The following is a 21,136-nucleotide window of genomic DNA, read 5'->3' as shown; positions in this document are numbered from 1 at the left end:
CTCCTGTAACAGCTGCATGACCGCTACAACTCCCTGGGCTACTTCCCCATGGCCTCCTCCAAACACCTTCCTTATTCTCACCACAGGACCTTCCTCCTGGTGTCTGATGACGCTTGTGCTCCTCAGTCCTCCAGCAGCACACCCTCTCGCTCTCAGCTCCTTGCGCCTCTTGCTCCCAGCTCCTCACACTCGCACCACAAACTGAAGTGAGCTCCTTTTTAAAACCCAGGTGCCCTGATTAGCCTGCCTTAATTGATTCTAGCAGCTTCTTCTTAATTGGCTCCAGGTGTCCTAATTAGCCTGCCTGCCTTAACTGGTTCTAGCAGGTTCCTGATTACTCTAGTGCAGCCCCTGCTCTGGTCACTCAGGGAACAGAAAACTACTCATCCAGTGACCAGTATATTTGCCCTCTATCAGACTCCTGTACCCCACTGGTCTGGGTCTGTCACATATCCCTCCCCCCTGCTCAACACCAAGGGGTTGGGCAGCTTGGGACACCAGACAGCGCACACGTGACAAGCCATCGGCATTGCCATGACGGCTCCCTGCTCTGTGTTGCACACGGACCTGGAAAGGTTGGAGGGATAAGAACCATCTGGTCACCTTTGTGTTCTTCTCCTTGTTCCGCTGCATCCGTTGAAGAGGGGCATGGTCGGTCACGAGGACAAATCTGCACCCGAGCAGGTAGTAGCGCAATGTTTCCATGGCCCATTTTACAGCGAGGCATTCTCTCTCCACCACTGCATATTTTTGTTCCCTTGGAAGGAGTTTCCGACTGAGTTATAGAATTGGGTGTTCCTCCTCCCCGACCATCTGTGATAGAACGGCCCCCAACCCTACTTCCAGTGCATCCGTCTGCAGGATAAACTCCTTGGTGAAATCAGGGGCTATCAGTACGGGGTTACTGCAGAGGGCAGTCCGTAGGTCTGTGAATGCTTCCTCTGCTACGTCAGACCATCTCAGCAGATCAGGTCCACGGGCTTTCACTAGGTCTGTCAGGGGGCTTGCCCTTGTTGCAAAGTGGGGGATAAATCGTCGGTAATACCCCACCGCACCTAGGAACGCCTGGACTTGTTTCTTGCGACTTGGTCGGGGCCAATTTTGGATGGCCTCTAACTTGTTCACTTGGGGTTTTACCAGACCTTTTCCCACAATATAGCCAAGATATTTGGCCTCTGTAAACCCTACAGCACACTTGGCAGGGTTTGCTGTAAGGCCAGCTCGCCTGAAGGTATCGAGGACTGCCTCCACCTTCTCCAGGTGGGTTTCCCAGTCTGGGGTATGAATGACCACATCGTCCAAGTAAGCAGCAGCATAACTGTTATGTGGGCGTAATAGCTTGTCCATGAGGCGCTGGAAGGTAGCTGGGGCCCCATGTAGTCCAAAAGGGAGGACAGTATATTGAAAAAGACCCTCTGGTGTAGAGAACGCAGTTTTTTCCTTTGCGTCTTCTGCAAGGGGAATCTGCCAGTACCCCTTTGTCAGGTATAGGGTAGTCAAGTACTGGGCATTACCCAGACGGTCCACTAGCTCATCTATGCGAGGTATGGGGTACGCATCGAACTGGGATACTTCGTTTAGTCGCCGGAAGTCGTTGCAAAATCTTGTGGTGCCATCAGGTTTGGGCACCAGCACGATTGGGCTGGACCACTGACTGTGGGATTCTTCGATGATCCCCAACTCCAGCATTTTTTTTACTTCTGCTTTTATTTCCTCCCTTTTTGCCACTGGCACCCGATAGGGCCTCATTGTTACTCTGGCCCCAGGGTTCATGACGATGTGGTGATATGTCTCGGTTGTTCGACCCGGTTTTGTCGAGAACACATCTTGGTTCTGGAAGATCATCTCAGACACCTCATTCTTCTGGTCTGGTGTTAAATCGGGAGACACTCTCACCTGTTTGGAAGGCTTGTTTTCCTGGGTTAGGTCTTTTTGGACCGTTGTGCATGCCAGGGTTTCAGAAGGTTAACGTGATAAATCTGTTCTTGTTTTCTGCGTCCTGGCTGCTGCACCTTGTAGGTTACTTCCCCCACGGGTTCAACCACCTCATAGGGCCCCTGCCATTGGGCCAGAAGCTTGCTTTCTGCCGTGGGTACCAATACCATAACCCGATCCCCTGGTTGGAACTGTCGCACTTTTGCCTGGCGATTGTAATGGGTTTGCTGGGCCTCCTGTGCCTTCTCCAAATGTTCCCGTACAATAGGGGTAACCCGGGCTATCCGGTCTCGCATCTGCATTACATGCTCTATTATATTTCTCCCCTCATTGGGTTCCTCTTCCCAGATCTCTTTGGCGATATCTAGTATGCCATGGGGTGACGCCCGTATAATAACTCGAAGGGGGAAAACCCAGTTGAGGCCTGTGGTACCTCCCAGATAGCGAACATAAGGTAGGGTAGTAGCGTGTCCCAATCCTTCCCGTCCCGACTTACCACCTTCCTTATCATAGCCTTGAGGGTTCGGTTAAACCTTTCTACCAACCCATCAGTCTGCGGATGGTAGACTGAAGTTCTCAGGGTTTGTATATGGAGCAGCGTACAGAGGTCCTTCATTAGCTTCGACATAAATGGGGTTCCTTGGTTGGTTAATATCTCCTTCAGTAGCCCCATTCGGGCAAAGATCCCCACCAGCTCTTTGGCTATAGTTTTAGAGGCCGTGTTCCGCAGGGGGACGGCTTCTGGGTAGCGAGTAGCATAGTCCAAAACAACAAGTATATATTGGTGACCCCGAGCCGTGTTCTCCAGGGGTCCCACTAGGTCCATGGCTATTCGCTCGAAGGGGACCTCTATGATGGGAGGGGGTACTAAAGGTGCCCTCAAGTGGGGACGGGGACTGTGCAGCTGACACTCCGGGCAGGAGGCACAGTACCTCCGCACTTCTTCATGTACTCCGGGCCAGAACTGTCGTAGGACTCATGCCAGGGTCTTCTCTACCCCCAAATGCCCCCCCAAAAGATGACTATGAGCAAGACTTAATACAGCGTTCTGGTTTTTGAGGTACTAGGATCTGCTGTACCTTCTGCCCCTGTACTGGTGCAACCCGGTATAAGAGATCCTTCTTCATTATGAAGTAGGGTCCTGGTCCCTGGGTTTTTCCTTCCACGGGGACCCCATCTATTTCAGTCACCTCCTTCCTAATGTTGTCGTACCTTGGGTCTTCTGCCTGGTCCCGTCCAAAATTTCCTCTCCCGGGGCTAATCTGCCCAAGATCTAGGGGCCCAGTCTCTGTTGCCTCTACTGGTTCAGAAGCATTAGGGTGGGGGTCAGACTCAGGTGCTTCTCCCTCCTGCATGGCCTCCTTTTCCGCTGCGCGGGTCCGCCTACCTACAAGAGCGACCCTCTGGCTTTGGGTCAGTATTCGGGTTCCCAAGGCCTTAGCTGCCCTTCTTTCCCTTTTTGTCTTTCTACCCTGTCTGGGAGTGGAGAACAAATCTGGGGATATTTCAGAGAAGATTGGGGGTTGACAGTCTGCTGTGGATGCCTCACCAATTTTAGGGTCCCCATCTTTCTCCAATCCCCCTACTGGGAATAAGTTTCCAAACCCTGGGAAGTCCCTCTCTATGAGTACCGGGTATGGGAGTTTAGGGACTACACCTGCTGCTACCTCAGTAGTGTTCCCTTGGATCTCAATTTTTACTGGGATGGTGGGGTAGTAACTAACTGTCCCATGGACACATGTTATCCCCGTACATTTAGCCTGCAGCAGCTGACTACGCTTCATGAGCTTCCCTGAGATAAGCATGATAGCACTCCCCGAATCAACCAGTGCCGTGGTCCCTACCCCATTTAGTTTCACTGGTCTGGTATACATATGTGGGGTTAGTGAGACCCCCCACAAGGTGGATTAGGGAGCATGGATCTGCCCAGTTCCCCAGGTTACACTGCATAGGCGCCTCAACATTGGGACACTGTGCAGCTATGTGTCCCCACTCCCCGCAGGCATAACATCTGTATGGAGCCCTAGGCGTTCCCCGGTCTCTTGGTTTGGGCAGTCTAACAGCACGATCCTCTTCTCCCTCAGTGCTCCGACTCTTTGTGGCCTCTGATGGGCCTTCAGCCTCTCTCTTTTTCCACCTGGGCCCTCCTGGTGGCCCAGTCACCCGAACTTTAGGGCTTGGTGCTGCTAGTTTAACCCGGGGTGCCTCTTCCTTAACTGGTCGGGTCAGCTCCCTCGCTGTCCTTTGCCTCTCTACCAGGGCGACAACCTCGTCATAGGTGGAGGGTTCGTTCTGGCTTACCCAGGCACGAAGGTCTGGTGGTAGTCCCCTCATGTATCGGTCGATGACCAGAACCGCTAGTATCTCTTCTGGACTCCGGGACTCTGTTTGCAACCACTTTTGTGCGAGATAGATGAAGTCATACAATTGGGACCGTGGGGTTTTGTCTTCCTGGTACCTCCAACCGTGATACTGCTGGGCCCGCACTGCTGTCGTTACCCCAGATCTGGCCAGGATCTCTGCTTTCAGCTGGGGGTAGTCTGCCGCAGCCTCTTCAGGCAGATCATGGTAGGCCTTCTGGGCCTCCCCACACAGGAATGGGGCAAGGATGCCAGACCACTGATCTCAAAGCCAGGCCTCCCGTAGGGCTGTCCTCTCAAAGGCCAGAAGGTATGCCTCTACATCATCCTCCCATGTCATTTTCTGCAGCCAATGGCTGGCCCGTATGAGCCGCGTCCCATCATGGCCGCGATTCAGCTCTGTAAGGGACTTTATCTGGTTTACCAGTTCCCGCAACATAGCTCGGTCTTGAGCAGCCTGGTCCATCAGCAGGCGATTAGTCTCTTGCTGCAGCCGCACTGCCTCCTGTTGGGCGGCTGCCTGGACACGGGTAGCCTCCTGCTGGGCCGCCGTAGCTTGTATCAGTGCCCGCACTACGTCATCCATCGTGGTGAAAAAAAAATAAACCCTCTTTTTTTTTTAAGTCACCCTCCTTCCGCCGCGCTGTGCACCCCAAGATCCCACTTCTAATGCCAGTGTGACAAAGTTCCTCCTCTATCTTGGTGGGTCCTGCGCTTACTGGCGGATTTTCTTGCCTCAGAGATTCACCATGTGGGTTGGGGAACAGCCCAGAGACTTTCCCCTCTGGAAGAACCCACAGTCCAGGTCAATTGGGAGGTTTTGGGGGAACCCAGGCCCGCCCTCTACTCCAGGTTCCATCCAGGGCCCTGTGGACTGCAGCTGTCTATAGTGCCTCCTGTAACAGCTGCATGACAGCTACAACTCCCTGGGCTACTTCCCCATGGCCTCCTCCAAACACCTTCCTTATTCTCACCACAGGACCTTCCTCCTGGTGTCTGATGACGCTTGTGCTCCTCAGTCCTCCAGCAGCACACCCTCTCGCTCTCAGCTCCTTGCGCCTCTTGCTCCCAGCTCCTCACACTCACACCACAAACTGAAGTGAGCTCCTTTTAAAACCCAGGTGCCCTGATTAGCCGGCCTTAATTGATTCTAGCAGCTTCTTCTTAATTGGCTCCAGGTGTCCTAATTAACCTGCCTGCCTTAACTGGTTCTAGCAGGTTCCTGATTACTCTAGTGCAGCCCCTGCTCTGGTCACTCAGGGAACAGAAAACTACTCATCCAGTGACCAGTATATTTGCCCTCTCCCAGACTCCTGTACCCCACTGCTCTGGGTCTGTCACACTGTCTAGTTGTCCATTTGAAAAAAAAAAAAAAAAAAAAAAAAAGCCCTGATCTGGATGTGTAAATGTCAGGTACTGCAGATGTCAACAATGGCTTTATTTTTTCAAACAGGCCAACTGGCGTGGCAGATGTCATGTGAATTTCCTACCTGAGAGGCAGTTAATTTACTTTGCACAGTTTCTTCAACCGCAAGTTCTACTGGCACCAACAGGTATTTAGCAAATGAATCTTCTCTTGATTCCTTCATTCAATTTCCTTCTTTTAACAGAGAGGAAATGATTTGATTTTTTTTTTTCATATAGTAAATAGGAGATGGGAGTAACACTCAAAAGCAGTGTGCAGGGCCCAAATACTTCATAATAGGAAAGGGAAATGTAGAAATATGACTTGAACCCACAACTGGCATCTGATTTATTGATTATAGCTCATCATGTGACCAGCCCTCTGCTAGTTTTATAGGAATGTTGAATGATGGATAAGAAACAGCCCTTGGCAAAATTTCCAAGACTCCATTTCGAAACCTACAAAACATTGTTTCCATAAGTGTTTCCATAACTTTTTTTTCCTAATTATTCCTGATGTCTGAGGCTATATCTACATGAGACCTTACAGCGGCCCAGCTCTACCGCTGCAGGCTGCGCCACTAGAAGGTCTCTCATGTAGCCGCTCTATGCCAATGGGAGAGAGCTCTCCTGTTGACCCCCAACAAGTGGCGATAGCTACGTCGGTGGTAGAAGCTCTCTTGTCAACATAGCGCTGTGCACGCTTCCACTTATGCCAGCAAAACATATGTCGCTCAGGGTGTGTTTTTTCACACCCCTGAGCAACATAAGTTTTGCTGCCATAAGTGATAGTGTAGACACAGCCTTCGTCTTCACGGTGACCTTTAGGATGAGAGAGGCGCTCTAAATAAAAAATCCAACATACTGCAAAATACATCAGCTGTCAACTTTTTCTTTTTAAACAATCATGAATGAATGAACAGGGCGGAGCGTAACGCTAATGGGCTAGGACAATGGCTGGAAAAAAGCAAACCGCCCCATAGCCTTTATTTTCTTCCCGCAACTCTCATGGAAATGTGCACTAGAATTTAATAGGGATGAAACCTATACTGTCCTGCAGAAATAGAACATGGTTCCTCAGAAATTACTCTACTCTAAAGGTCTGAGTTCTCTGGTTTGCTAAGGCCACTTTGTGCTGCTTAAAATAGCCAGAGCTAGCTGGTAGAGAATTCCCCCTGCACAGGAGAACTCTTGGGTGGAAGAAAGCTGGCAACCCTAGACTGGCTGCTACTAGGGTTACCATATTTAAAAAATAAAAAAAGAGGACACTCCACGGGGCCCTGGCCCCGCCCCTTTCCCTCCCCAACCCCGCCCCTTCCCGGCCCCAACTCCGCCCCTTCCCCCAAAGTCCCCGCCCTAACTCCCCCTCCTCCCTCCCAGCCACGCGAAAAGGGCTGCCCGAGCGCTACCGGCTTCACGGTTTGCCGGGCAGCCTCCAGACCCTGCGCCCCTGGCCGGCGCTTCCCCAGCACAGCTGGAGCCTGGGAGGGGAAGCGCCCAGCCGGGGGCGCAGGGTCTGGAGGCTGCCCGGCAAACCGTGAAGCCGGTAGCGCTCGGGCTTCGGGCAGCCCCCATGCCTCCGGACCCTGCGCCCCCGGCCGGGCACTTCCCCTCCCGGGCTCCGGCTGCTCTGCTCCTCCCCTGACTCTTTGGCTCTGTTTAAGAGCCGAGCTGCCCGAGCGCTACCGGCTTCGGGCAGCCCCCATGCCTCTGGACCCTGCGCCCCCGGAGCCTGGGAGGGGAAGTGCCCGGCCGGCGGCTCAGGGTCCGGAGGCAAGGGGGCTGCCCGAAGCCGGTAGCGCTCGGGCAGCTCGGCTCTTAAACAGAGCCGAAGAGTCAGGGGAGGAGCACAGCAGCCGCGGGAGGGGAAGTGCCCGGCCGGCGGTATTTTTCCCGGACATATTCGGCTTTTTGGCAATTCCCCCCGGACGGGGGTTTGATTACCAAAAAGCCGGACATGTCCGGGAAAAACCGGACGTATGGTAACCCTAAGCCAGTCCCAATGTTAAGCAAGAGAGGGGGGGTGTCAGGGGAATTTTGGGGGCAGGGCATGGGTGGGACTGGGTCTGCTGAAGCAGAGCTCTACTATGTTGATCCCGAACTGTAACTAGTGGTGCAGCTACTCTAATTTACCCTGGGGCTAGGTGGCTGAGGATCAGGAATTGTAACTGTCTGAGCTCAGTCTATTTTGTTGCAGTGATAACCAATATACCTCCTGCCTTGGAACGGGAAAGCACCAGAAATGTTTCACCTGGTACACACAACTACATTTGCCCCTCAGCAACGGTTTGGCTCCTGAGCCCAAACTCAGGCACAGCTCACCACTCCAGGCATTGTGAGCTGCCGAATGGGATCGTAGTGCCACTCAGCTTTGGCCTGGCAGGAGTCACTCACTGAAACTTGGGCCTGCAGCCCTCCTTCACAACCGTGCCAGGTCACAATGCCATTTACCTTGGGGGCCCTCTCAAACAGGCACTCTGGGACAAACTACCCCTTTTTCACTCCCCCATGGAGCTGTGTCCTCCCTCCCCCCCTCCAATTGGCACGCCTGCCAATGGTATGCACTGTACATAATGTACAAACATCTGTGGGCTCCACTGATTTGGAAAATAGCAAGTCAACACATCTGGGGGAAAAGAATTCAAAACACAGCTATTCAGTGGGAGGGAGAAAACTGGAAAGCAATAATGCAGAAAGGAAAAGGGCCAATAGTGTGCAACATACAAGATAGGAGTTTGCAGTGGAACAGATCAGCACAAAAAGGCGCAACTCCACCAGGAATACTGTGCTCATGTCTAGCCACCTCATTACTAGGAAAATATTAACAGTATGGAGGGAGTTTAGAGAAAAGCAACAAAAATGCTTACAGGGCAGAGTGGACTGACTGAGTGAGAGAAGCTGAAAAGAAGCAAATGTTTAATTTAACTGAAGAAGGGGAACAGGAGAGGAGACTACATCTATTTTAAGGGTGTTAATGCCAAGGAGGAAGAACAATTATGGAGAGGCCATAGGATACACAGTAAATAGGATACAATGTGAGACGGGACAAGTTAAACTAAAAACAAGGAAAATTTCCTGTTATCAAGATGCATTAGGCTGTGAATTAATCTCCCACAAGGAAAAATGGCGGGAGTTCCTCTGCTTGAGAAACACACTAGGTCAGGGGTCGGCAACCTTTCAGAAGTGATGTGCCGAGTCTTCATTTATTCACTCTAATTTAAGGTTTCGCGTGCCGGTAATACATTTTAACGTTTTTAGAAGGTCCCTCTCTCTCTAAGTCTATATTATATAACTAAACTATTGTTGTATGTAAAGTAAACAAGGTTTTTAAAATGTTTAAGAAGCTTCATTTAAAATTAAATTAAAATGCAGATCTTATCAGTTTAGTGCAGTGGTTCTTAACCTGGGATGAATGCACCCCCTGGGGGTGCAAATGCCCTTTCTGGGCGTGTGAGACATGTGAGATTTTTTTTTTTTTTTTTTTTTTTTTTTTTAGAAGGTAAATCATCGAAAACACAAATTAAGCACAGGCACGTAAGTACAACTACTCTCTTTCATCAAACCTATGTATTTATTAACATTATACATTTTTTTTAACGATTACTGTAATATACAAACCAAGCTTTTAAGTTAATTGTAGAGTAATTTTTGATAAGAGGTGGAAGAACGTATTTTGAGAACTCCAGACCGTCAGCGGGCTGAGTGGGGCCGGGTGTAGTGTATTAAATTGCTCCCCATAGGAATGTGCTACTTACGGTGTACTACTTAGGGCTGCCAGTCCTGATGCTCTGAGTGACATGGTAAGGGAACAGGGGTGGTTGGATAGGCGTGGGAGTCCCGGGAGGCCTGTCAGGGCTTGGGGGTGTGGATAGGGGTCAGGGCAGTCAGGGGACAGGGAGCAGGGGGGCTTGGATTGGGGGGGGGTGGGGTCCCAGGGGGGCAGATGGGGTGGGGTGGTCCCAGGAGGAGGCGGTCAGGGGACAAGGAGCAGGGGGGGTTGGATGGGTGGGGGGTTCTGAGCAGGGCAGGAAGTGGGAGGGGGCAGATAGGGGGTGGGCTGTTTGGGGAGGCACAGCCTTCCCTACCCGGGTGTAGTGTATTAAATTTCTCCCCATAGAAATGTGCTACGGTGTACTACTTACGGCCGTCAGTCCTCGTGCTCCGCAAGTAGCACATTCCTACGGAGAGAAATTTAATACACTACAGGCAGACAGAACCCCAGACTGGCGGCGGGCTGAGCAGCCGCCGTTCTGGGGTTCCATCTGCCGGCTCCTGCTAGTTGGGGTCCCAGCTACTGGCCCCACTCAGCCCGCTGCCGCCTGGGGTTCCATTCACCAGGCCGGCAGCGGGCTGAGTGGGGGTGGCGGCCGGGACCCCGGCCAATGTGCCAGTAAAAATCAGCTTGCGTGCCGCCTTTGGCACGTGTGCCGCAGGTTGCCAACCCCTGCGCTAGGCAATGTACAACATGGGAAATCCTGCCCTAGCAGAGGGATGGACTAGAGGCTCCACAAGGCCTTTTCCTTAACGTCCACGATTCTGCTTTGTGTTGTCAGAACTAAGGAGGGTCACTGCCTGCTGTGACACCCTTGCCACAGTCCAGTGCGGAGTTGATGGTCACTGCAGAGAAGACGTAGCAGGAAATCTGGAATTGAAACTTCGGATTTTTTAAGACCGATTTATCCTTTTTCTGAGGATAGGAAAGTAAAGAATAAATCATTAAAGTTCCTTCTTAAAGCAAATGTGACTACTGACTCAGGACCAAATCAATGCCTTGCTTAAACACTGTACTAGAAATACAAGCTTTAGGGGTGGTCATAAGATCATAGTAATTAGAAAAGGAAAAGACATATTAGGTCATCTGGTCCATCCTGCTGCTAGGTCACAGTGCCCTGACAGAGGGTGTCTAAAATACTAAACTGATTTAAAATTTTTATTAAAGCTAATGTTAAAATTATCTAATACACAGGTTAAGGAAAGAGTGCCTATACATCTGGGCATAATGCTTAAATTATCCAAAAGTACAAAGTTTTTGGTTTAAAAGTTATAAAATACATATCGTATATAACCTGCAATATCCCAAATTAAGGTTAATAAATTTAACAATACAGATAAAATATTAGCATCCAAATATTCAGGTACATCACTCATAAAAAGTTATGTAAAGAGTAGCTTGTGGAAAGCAAACACAGCAATGAGTGTATAGTGTCCCTTAATAATTGAGAATTTAGGCTAGGTTGACCCTCAGTAAATACAATCCATCAGAAAAGTATTTCAGTTACTTTCCCAACTTCACTTCTCAGTGGCGCTCCAGCTCATCTCCTGGTATTGCCAATGTCCGGTGATGTGTTCTAAATAGATGTCCCTCCCCTGAAGGATGCCATCCGCTGCCAATATGTGGAAAACTTGAAACAGAAGCCGGACCAGGGCAGGGCCTTCAAAGTGACGTGCAAGTGGGATGCCAGCAACCACTACCTCCCAAGGGACAGTTTCACCCGATTTGCTGACTGGAGATTCATCCACAGGGCTTGGCTCAACTGCATCCAGCTGCATGGAGCCATCCACCATGGGAATCGGGACAAGTGATGCAAAAAGTACGGCTATGCCAATGAGATGTTACCTCATGTCTTGTGTAGTTGCAAGTCCCATTCCAGAGCCTGGCAGCTGCACTACAATTCCATCCAAGATCACCTAGCTCTCGGAGTGATGATTGTGTGCTCTGTATTCTTCACCTGTGGCACCAGGACTCCCAGTTCCTAACGTTCTTCACACCACGTCCAGTGGCAGCCAATATGCTTCTCCAGCCGTTGTGTAGCACTGCGGGCATGAGTCCAAAGTGAAGCAAAGTCTCTCCCATCTCTTCCAAAGTTGCCTTCCAGGGGTCCGCTCAGGCAGGTGGCAACATCTTGGTTGGAGGGGGTCCTAGTGATTCACTTCCTGATGACGTCATGCATAGCACTCGCTGCAATATTCCTCACCATGGCGTCCAGGCATGTCGGAAGGCATGAGTGATCACCGCAACGTCACATATATCACCCATTTGAGGGATGTTGGTGCCGCCGTGCCTGAGTGAGATGTACACCAGTTCATTGCTGGCCCTCTGGAGAAGAAATGTCCACTTCTTCACTGACTGCCTTATGGTGTTGTCTGCCCTGTTAAGATTGGATCTTCAAGCCTCCAGGGCTACAAGTTCTCACAACTCACTCCATTATTTTGTGGATGTGCCTCTATCTGGATGGATCTCATCTCTGACAGCTGTGGTTATGGGGTACAGAGTGATGCAGGACAGCATCCAAAGTAGAGTTACTGCCTTTGTGGAGCTGCTTTTCAGGAAGGGATACCGCAAATGAGGCTGCATCTTCTTTTTTTCTTTTTTTTTTTAGCTTTTCCACTTTTCTTGTTTCTTCTTTTCATTCTTCTCCTTTTGTTTTATTGGTTTTGTTATTTCTTCAGTGATTGGCTCTGTCAGTGATAGACCTGAATCGGTCCACCTGGGGCTGATTCTGCTCTTAGGCACACCAATGTAAATCCAGAGTCACTCCACAAAGGTCCATTTATACCAGTGTGATGGAGCAGAATCTGATCCAGTGAAAGATAAGACCACTCTAGGAACTAAATATTACTTAGTTGGTTTGACTTTTCCAAAAACTGAAATTCTGTTGTCAGAATGATTAGTTTAGTAGATGTTCCCATAGAGTTCTTGATGCTAAAGACTATAGTCCTGACTGTTATTTACACTAAGGTCACTTTAGACAGTGTAAAGTGGGAGTAAGTTTGTATTTACTCCCATTTTAAAACCTCTTAAAACTGGCAGAGCAAAGTGGCCTTAGTGTAAATGAGTTTAAGGTTCTGGTTCTTCATCGTAGACCTGTAGCTGGCTCCAGCCTGCTCTCTCCTTTATCCAGATGAGCAACAGAGGGTCCTGTGGCACCTTTAAGACTAACAGAAGTATTGGGAGCATAAGCTTTCGTGGGTAAGAACCTCACTTCTTCAGATGCAAGTAATGGAAATCTCCAGAGGCAGGTATAAATCAGTATGGAGATAACGAGGTTAGTTCAATCAGGGAGGGTGAGGTGCTCTGCTAGTAGTTGAGGTGTGAACACCAAGGGAGGAGAAACTGCTTCTGTAGTTGGATAGCCATTCACAGTCTTTGTTTAATCCTGATCTGATGGTGTCAAATTTGCAAATGAACTGGAGCTCAGCAGTTTCTCTTTGTAGTCTGGTCCTGAAGTTTTTTTGCTGTAAGATGGCTACCTTTACATCTGCTATTGTGTGGCCAGGGAGGTTGAAGTGTTCTCCTACAGGTTTTTGTATATTGCCATTCCTGATATCTGACTTGTGTCCACTTATCCTCTTGCGTAGTGACTGTCCAGTTTGGCCAATGTACATAGCAGAAGGGCATTGCTGGCATATGATGGCATATATAACATTGGTGGACGTGCAGGTGAATGAGCCGGTGATGTTGTAGCTGATCTGGTTAGGTCCTGTGATGGTGTTGCTGGTGTAGATATGTGGGCAGAGTTGGCATCGAGGTTTGTTGCATGGGTTGGTTCCTGAGTTAGAGTTGTTATGGTGCGGTGCGTGGTTGCTGGTGAGAATATGCTTAAGGTTGGCGGGTTGTCTGTGGGCGAGGACTGGCCTGCCTCCCAAGGTCTGTGAAAGTGAGGGATCATTGTCCAGGATGGGTTGTAGATCACTGATGATGCGTTGGAGAGGTTTAAGCTGAGGACTGTAGGTGATGGCCAGTGGAGTTCTGTTGGTTTCTTTTTGGGGCCTGTCTTGTAGCAGGAGGCTTCTGGGTACACGTCTGGCTCTGTTGATTTGTTTCTTTATTTCCTTGTGTGGGTATCGTAGTTTTGAGAATGCTTGGTGAAGATCTTGTAGGTGTTGGTCTCTGTCTGAGGGGTTGGAGCAGATGCGATTGTACCTCAGTGCTTGGCTGTAGACGATGGATCGTGTGGTGTGTCTGGGGTGGAAGCTGGAGGCATGAAGGTAGGCGTAGCGGTCGGTGGGTTTTCGTATAGGGTGGTGTTAACGTGGCCATCGCTTATTTGTACGGTGGTGTCTAGGAACACGGCTACCCCTCTGATACTTTTATCCAGATGGCCTCCCAAATATTCTCCAGATTTTCCTTTGAGAGTATGAATTTTCCAGTGGTGACCCACTTTCTATATTAGAATCTCAATTAGTTCCTTTGCATTTCAAAGATAAGCAAGTTCCTCACAGAGGCTCAAGATGGGGTGCGGATTAGCCAGAGCCTATAGCTGCTTTGGTCTGTTTGGGAATTTTTTGACTCACTTTTTGGCATGATCAAGTTCACCAAAAGGCTCAGCAGCAGCCCTTCCCGGACAAAACTGAATAACTGTAATCATGGTGCAAAGGCCAATGAGGGTGCTGGGAAATATCAGAAGAGGGGTTGGTGAGTTTTTTTTTTTTTTTTTTTTTACACTAAGTGCCTGCCTGTATGACCACTGCCCACCATTCTTGTCAGCTGGCAAGGGACTGGAGCTGATGAGCATCTTGCTCAGAAAGTGGGATTCTCATCAATTTCAATTCCCTACTGGCTCAAAAGCAAAGGAGTGAGCTGGCAGGGAGGAAGGATTGTGCCACCAACATGTGTGCTCTCATGTCACATCCATCAGTGATGTCTATGGTTAACAGGTCACAGCATGATCGCCAGAATTCTCACTCAGACTGATCTACACCTCCTTCTGGAGGGACAAAGCTGTTTAAAAACAAGAGAGTCACTGTTTGGTGTAAGAGGGTGATTTTTTAAAAATCTTTCATCAGTACCCCATTCACATGTCAATCTTACAGTTCCCAGTGCTCCTCCCTGTAGGCAGTCATAGGAGAGCAGTCTGGGATCCATTGCTCTTGCTACTGGACATACTGTTTCAGATTTTCTTTCCTTTCCTGCTATACAAACATGCATCATTTTAATCAACCAGCCTTCACGAATCCATGGAAGAGGCTGATTGGCCACTGCGTTCTGTGTCTGCTCGGTGTGACTGTGAACCAAAGGGAAGGAATCTCCCTGAAGCGTGAAGAGGAGGGCAGCTCGGCTCACCTGAGTGCAGTTGAAAGGGAAGTTATCTCACAAGCCTTATCAACCCAAGAGAGCTGGGCCACTGCAGTTTGCCCCTGTGTGACTGCACTGGTGCAAGTAGTAATATCCCCCCTGGGCACAAAAGAGTAGCATGGCGGCACCCAGCACTCCTGCACCTGTGTTGTGGGTACCTAGGCCTGTTCTAGCCAGATACTGGTGTGGTCCTTGTCATCGCAGTATCTGAGCTCCTCACAACCAGTCATTTATGGAATATATCCAGGAAGTCTGGAAGCATAACCTTTCCTGTGTAAAGCAGTGATAATCACCCCATTTACAGACTGGAGGTTTAGTGACTTGTTCCGATTACATGGGAAGCCTGTGATTGAGCCAGGAATTGAACACGTCTCCTGTGCCCCAGTCTAGTGCACTACTCCCTAGATCACCCTTCCTCCCCAGAGCCCTGCCCAGCTGCTGGAAGGTCCAATGGATTGCTGCCCTAAGGATGAGGACCTTCTGAAGTCCACATGACCCATCTCCCTTCCTCTGCACCCAAGACTGTTCAGGACTGAAACTCCGTGCTGTGCTCCGGCTGAAGCCTGGCTCTCCTAAGGGAATGTGTCCTGGGGGGTGCAGGCGAGTGTGTGGATGGAATTTCTTCTGACTCCACTCCCCTTTCCTGCAGACCTCCAGATATCCACAGCACAGGAGCCCTCCTCATGTGTACCCAGGAGGTACGCAGGGATAGTCTTCTCTTCCTGCTGATCTCTGCTCCCTTCCACATGCACCCATTACAACCTCTACTCCCACCTCAGGCCCTCCCTGCAGAGGTTCCCATTGCAGGGCCTTGCGCACTGGTGCACCTCGGTCCACCCTATTCTCTGCCTATGGCACACAACAGTCTAGTCTCCTGTGGGCTGTGATACTTTGGCCTCATTTCATTTGTTGGATCTAGTGTGCAGGTGCTGGCTGGTGTTGGTGGCCTGTGACATACAGGAGGTCAGACAAGATGATCTGGTATCCTTCTGGCCTTAAACTCTGAGATCTGTGCTCCTTCAGAGCTGAGGTACTTGGGAAGCAGCAGTGAAGGTGTGGGGGCTCCAAAGGGACGTGTGGTGGGGTACAGAAGAGGAAGGGGCCTTCTCTACCCTGAGACACACAATATGTGATCAAGTGATTTGCTACTGTCACACCCTGGTGCTAAAGATGTAACGTGAGAGGAAGACGGGCCTTTCTGCCAAACGTCACATTGATATGCTACTTACTCACTGGCGGAGGAGTTGTTGTTCTCTGGGTCCTGTGTGCTTCTTGTTAAGGAGGCCTAGAAAAGAATAAACGGAGCAGTGTTGTCATATATGAAATAAAACATTTGCAAATATATAGCTACCTTTGCATGTGAAGAGCCACATTGGCCCTGCCTTAGCACTCTATGCAACCTCAATAAAGGCAATCAAGGTGCCCAAGGTGTAAGAAACAGACCTGTTGTTTTTAAGTTACAAAAGTCTCACTAGGTCACCTTCAGCATCTAAGGAGCCTGGGTGTCTTTGATCTGCAGATCTGAAATCATTAAACATTAACTAATTAAGCCTCCTAATTTCCCTGTGAGACAGGTGAACATTATAATGCCCAGTTCAAAGATGGGTAAATTGAGGCCTAGAGCGGTGATGTGATTAAAGAGAAGTTAAAAGAAAGCTGCCCTGATTCTTCTCAGCTGACTAGTCTGAACATGTCCCTGAGGAGAAGCACGTCCGGCCACGTACAAACCAGGAATCGCTCCTACAACTGGCACTTGTAGTGAGAGTTGGTATCGCTGTGCCCCTTGCTGGCACCGACTGTCTTGCTGAGAGCTGACTTTATCTGTGACGCTTAGAAATCTTGGCCCAGGCCCAACATTCATTTTCTGTCAAAGGATGAAACTTGACTTACACAAATGTTCATGAAAAGCAATTTAAAAGGACAGTGGATGCAAGTGAGGGGAAATCCTAGTTACAAATATTTTTTCTCCTTGTTTTCCAGCTCTGGTTAATATACGCTTTGGGGATGTTACTGCAAAGAGCAAGTGGAGAGCAGGGTGGAACCAAGCAATGCAGGAGTCGTATAGAACACCCTCTGCAATGCTGCAGTCTTAGGCCTTGGCTACACTTGCGAGTTACAGCGCTGTAAAGCCGCCCCCAGCGCTGTAACTCAATCCCCGTCCACACTGGCAAGGCATTTGCAGTGCTGTATCTCCGTGGTTGCAACACTGCATGTACTCCACGTCCCCGAGAGGAATAGTGAGTATTGCGCTGCCGCTGCGGCGCAGGTGTGGCCGCCCATGTGCTGTGACTGGCCTCCAGAAGTATTCGGCAGTATCCCACAATGCCTGTTCTAGCTACTCTGGTCATCAGTTCAAACTCCACTGCCCTGGCCTCAGGTAACCAACCATGTGACCCACCCTTTACATTCCCCGGGAATTTTAAAAATCCCCTTCCTGTTTGCTCAGCCCGGCGTGGTGTGGAGTGCTATCAGCGAATCTTTCCAGGTGACCATGCCTCCACGCGCCAAGCAAGCCCCAGCATGGAGCAATGGCGAGTTGCTGGACCTCATCAGTGTTTGGGGGGAGGAAGCTGTACAGTCCCAGCTGCACTCCAGCCGTAGGAATTACGATACCTTCGGGGAGGTATCAAAAGACATGATGGAAAGGGACCATGACCAGGATGCCCTGCAGTGCAGGATTAAAGTGAAGGAGCTGCGGAGTGCCTACCGCAAAGCCCGCGACGCAAACGGCCGCTCGGGTGCTCCCCCTGCAACCTGCCGATTCTACAAAGAGCTGGATGCAATACATGGGGTTAACCCCACCTCCACTCCAAGCACCACCATGGACACTTCAGAGCCGGTGGGGGGGGGGAGGAGGAGGAAAACGGGAGTGATGGTTGTGGGCCGGATGGAGACACCCCAGAATCCCTGGAGCCATGCAGCCAGGAGCTCTTCTCGAGCCAGGAGGAAGGTAGCCAGTCGCAGCGGGCGGTACTTGGTGGAGGACAAACAGAAGAGCAGGTTCCCAGTAAGTGGTATTTTTTTCGGGAAGGAATTTTTTCGGTGCGGGCTCTTTGGGAGAGGACGGTTAGGCATGCATGCCTAGATGCGGAATAGTGCATTGATGTGGTTTATCACATCGCGGTAATCGGCCTCGGTAATCTCCTCGAATGTCTCATCCAGAACGTGTGCAATGCGCTTGCGCAGGTTTATCGGGAGAGCCACCGTGGTCCTTGTCCCAGCCAGGCTAACGTGTCCGCGCCACTGTGCCGCGAGGGGCGGGGGGACCATTGCTGCACACAGGCAAGCTGCATATGGGCCAGGGCGGAAGCCGCATTGCAGTAGAAGACCCTCCCTTGCTTCCCAGGTCACCCTCAGCAGCGAGATATCGTCCAGGACAAACTCCTGTGGAAAATGTTGGGACAGTGTTCAGTGTAGGTGCCCCCTGAAGATGTTGGCTCTCCCCAAGGCACAGAAACCCAGAGGACAGTGCAGCCCTGAAACAATCAGTCCCCCTTACTCACCATTTTGAGGCTCCCGTGGGATATGTGTGCTCTGTTTCGGACGGGAAAATTATGCTATTGTGTAGACCCTGTGTGTTTTCTACTCCTTAAGTGCGGGGGAAATCATTACTCTGTCTGGTATAAACAATGCTGCCTCTGTTAAATGTTGCATTTTGCCTATACAGCTGCATCAACCTTGAGACCTCAGCCGTCCCTCTTATCGCCTGCTCAGAGACTGCAAAGACTCAGGAAGAGACCGCGAAAAAGCAAAGAAGACATGCTGCAAGAAGTGTTGCGGCAATCTATTAAAGAGAATGAGAAAGCACAGAACTGGAGGGAGAGAGAAAGCAGGATCCGCCAGGAAAACGCAGCGCACCAGCGGCAAAGCACGGAGCACCGGCAGCAAAGCACGTATCGGCTCATAAGCATCCTGGAGCGCCAAGCAGACGCTATCCAGGAGCTCGTAGCCATGCAGAAAGAGGAGCAGTACCGCAAACGCCACCCCCCCCCCCACAGCCCTTGTCCCAAAACTCTTTCCGTTGTGCCCCACTGTCACCTCCAACCCACTTTCCCCAACTTCCGTGTTCTTCACGCCACCCGCTGCCTCCAACACCAGTATCTTCACCACCCAGCCCTGAAAACCACGACCCTTACCCTCTGCACTCAACCTCCATCACCATGCAATATAGCTGTCCTGAAGTGCAGCACTCACTGCACAGCACACCAGACAGGACATACGCGAATCTGTGATTGTACTGTTCCCCACTCCACCCCCTTGTTTCTTTTCAATAAATAATTTTTTTTTCTTTTCAATAAATGGATTCTTTTGCTTTGAAAACATTCTTTATTATTGCATAAAGTAAAAGACTCCTTAGCCCAGGAAATAAACAGGCACTGCAAGTCTGCTTGTCTGCTTAGCAAACATTGATTCCTAAAGATTGGAACTACTGCACTTCACTCCCGTGCAGGGAACCAGATATCACTGCTGGTTTTCAGCCTCAAATTGCTCCCTCAAGGCATCCCTAATCCTTGCAGCCCCGCGCTGGGCCCCTGTAACAGCCCTGCTCTCTGGCTGTGCAAATTCAGCCTCCAGGTGTTGAACCTCGGAGGTCCATGCTTGAGTGAAGCTTTCACCCTTCCCTTCACAAATATTATGGAGGGCACAGCACACGGATATAACCGCGGGGATGCTGTTTTCGGCCAAGTCCAGCTTCCCATACAGAGATCGCCAGCGGGCCTTTAAACGGCCAAAGGCACACTCCACAGTCATTCGGCACCGGCTCAGCCTGTAGTTGAACCGTTCCTTGCTGCTGTCAAGGCTTCCTGTGTAGGGTTTCATGAGCCACGGCATTAACGGGTAAGCGGGATCTCCAAGGATCACAATGGGCATTTTAACTTCCCCTACCGTGATCTTCCGCTCTGGGAAAAAAGTCCCGGCCTGCATCGTCCTGAACAGCCAAGTGTTCCGAAAGATGCGTGCGTCATGCACCTTTCCAGGCCAGCCTGTGTTAATGTCAATGAAACGCCCACGGTGATCCACAAGCGCCTGGAGAACCATAGAGAAATACCCCTTCCGATTAACGTACTCGGATCCTAGGTGGGATGGTGCCAGAATAGGAATGTGCGTCCCATCTATCGCCCCTCCACAGTTAGGGAACCCCATTTGTGCAAAGCCATCCACTATGTCCTGCACGTTACCCAGAGTCACGGTTCTTCTGAGTAGGATGCGATTAATGGCCTTGCAAACCTGCATCAACACGATTCCAACGGTTGACTTTCCCACTCCAAACTGGTTTGCGACCGACTGGTAGATGTCTGGAGTTGCCAGCTTCCAGACTGCAATAGCCATCCGCTTCTCCACTAGCAGGGCAGCTCTCAATCTCGTGTCCTTGCACCGCAGGGTGGGGGCAAGCTCCTCACACAGTCCCATGAAAGTGGCTTTTCTCATCCAAAAGTTCTGCAGCCACTGCTCGTCATCCCAGACTTCCATGACGATGTGATCCCACCACTCGGACTCCTCACTCTCACTGTCACTTTGGATCTTAAGGAATAGTTCTACAGCCAAACGTGACGTGCTGGCGAGATAAGTCAGCATACGCCTCAGCAGTTCGGGCTCCATTTCCCGCAGACAGATCGCGCTGCACAGAAACCATTGAAAGATGGCGCCAAAGGTGGACGGAAACAAAGGGATTTCTGGGATGCGAAGCGATGCATCACGGGGCATTGGGACAGGACCCAGAATGCCCGGCACCCACGCCCCCTTCCCACAACCCACGGCGCCAGAATAGGAAGAGGTGCTCTGTGGGATAGGTGCCCATAATGCACAGCTCCCAATAGCGCTGCAATTGCCGCAAATGTGGCCAAGACAGTGCTCTGGGCAGCTATCAGTGTGGACAGACTGCAGCGCTTTCCCTACTCCGCTGCACGAAGTCAGGTTTAACTCACAGCGCTGTACATCTGCAAGTGTAGCCAAGGTCTTACAGTGCATTTTCATTTATTTTTTTTAAATGGAAGCACTTCCTTCCTTGTTACTGACTATGCAGATTTGCTTACAGAGTGTTCATCGCACAGTGATTACAGGAAGAAGGCTGCGTTGATGTTCATGTTTTCAGTGAGACAAGAAACAAAATGGGTGTGGGAGAGTTTCCCATTCTCAGTTCATCTTTTCTTTAATTAGAGAGGGACTAGAGACCCACCCTCCACAGGAAACCTACAAGAGAGGACAAAGGGGAGGAAATCTCTACAAGGTTCCCACTTGTTCTGTCGGGTGGGAAGGGGCAGGGTTTGTTCCCCTGTGGAACAGGCTGTGGGGCCAGCGCCTAAATCCTGGGGTCCCCAGGAATCTGCATGGATCGGGGCAGGGTTTGTTCCCCTGTGGA

The 21,136-nt window shown here is 50.4% G+C and overlaps 1 protein-coding gene across 1 annotated transcript in view; it reads right to left on the bottom strand.

Annotated features, from left to right (window-relative positions):
• CYS1 (cystin 1) overlaps positions 1-21,136 on the bottom strand; it is a 41,521-nt gene that overhangs the window by 2,366 nt on the left and 18,019 nt on the right. Inside the window, exon 2 of the mRNA XM_065400560.1 lies at positions 16,005-16,060. Within this exon, the coding sequence (XP_065256632.1) occupies positions 16,005-16,060 (56 nt within the window). The remainder of the gene's footprint in view (positions 1-16,004; positions 16,061-21,136) is intronic.

The sequence above is a fragment of the Emys orbicularis genome, chromosome 3, assembly GCF_028017835.1.
Source record: "Emys orbicularis isolate rEmyOrb1 chromosome 3, rEmyOrb1.hap1, whole genome shotgun sequence".
Taxonomy (NCBI): Eukaryota; Metazoa; Chordata; order Testudines; family Emydidae; genus Emys; species Emys orbicularis.
The sequence above is the reverse complement of the archived record's forward strand: the minus strand, read 5'-3'. Positions and strand labels throughout refer to the sequence as shown.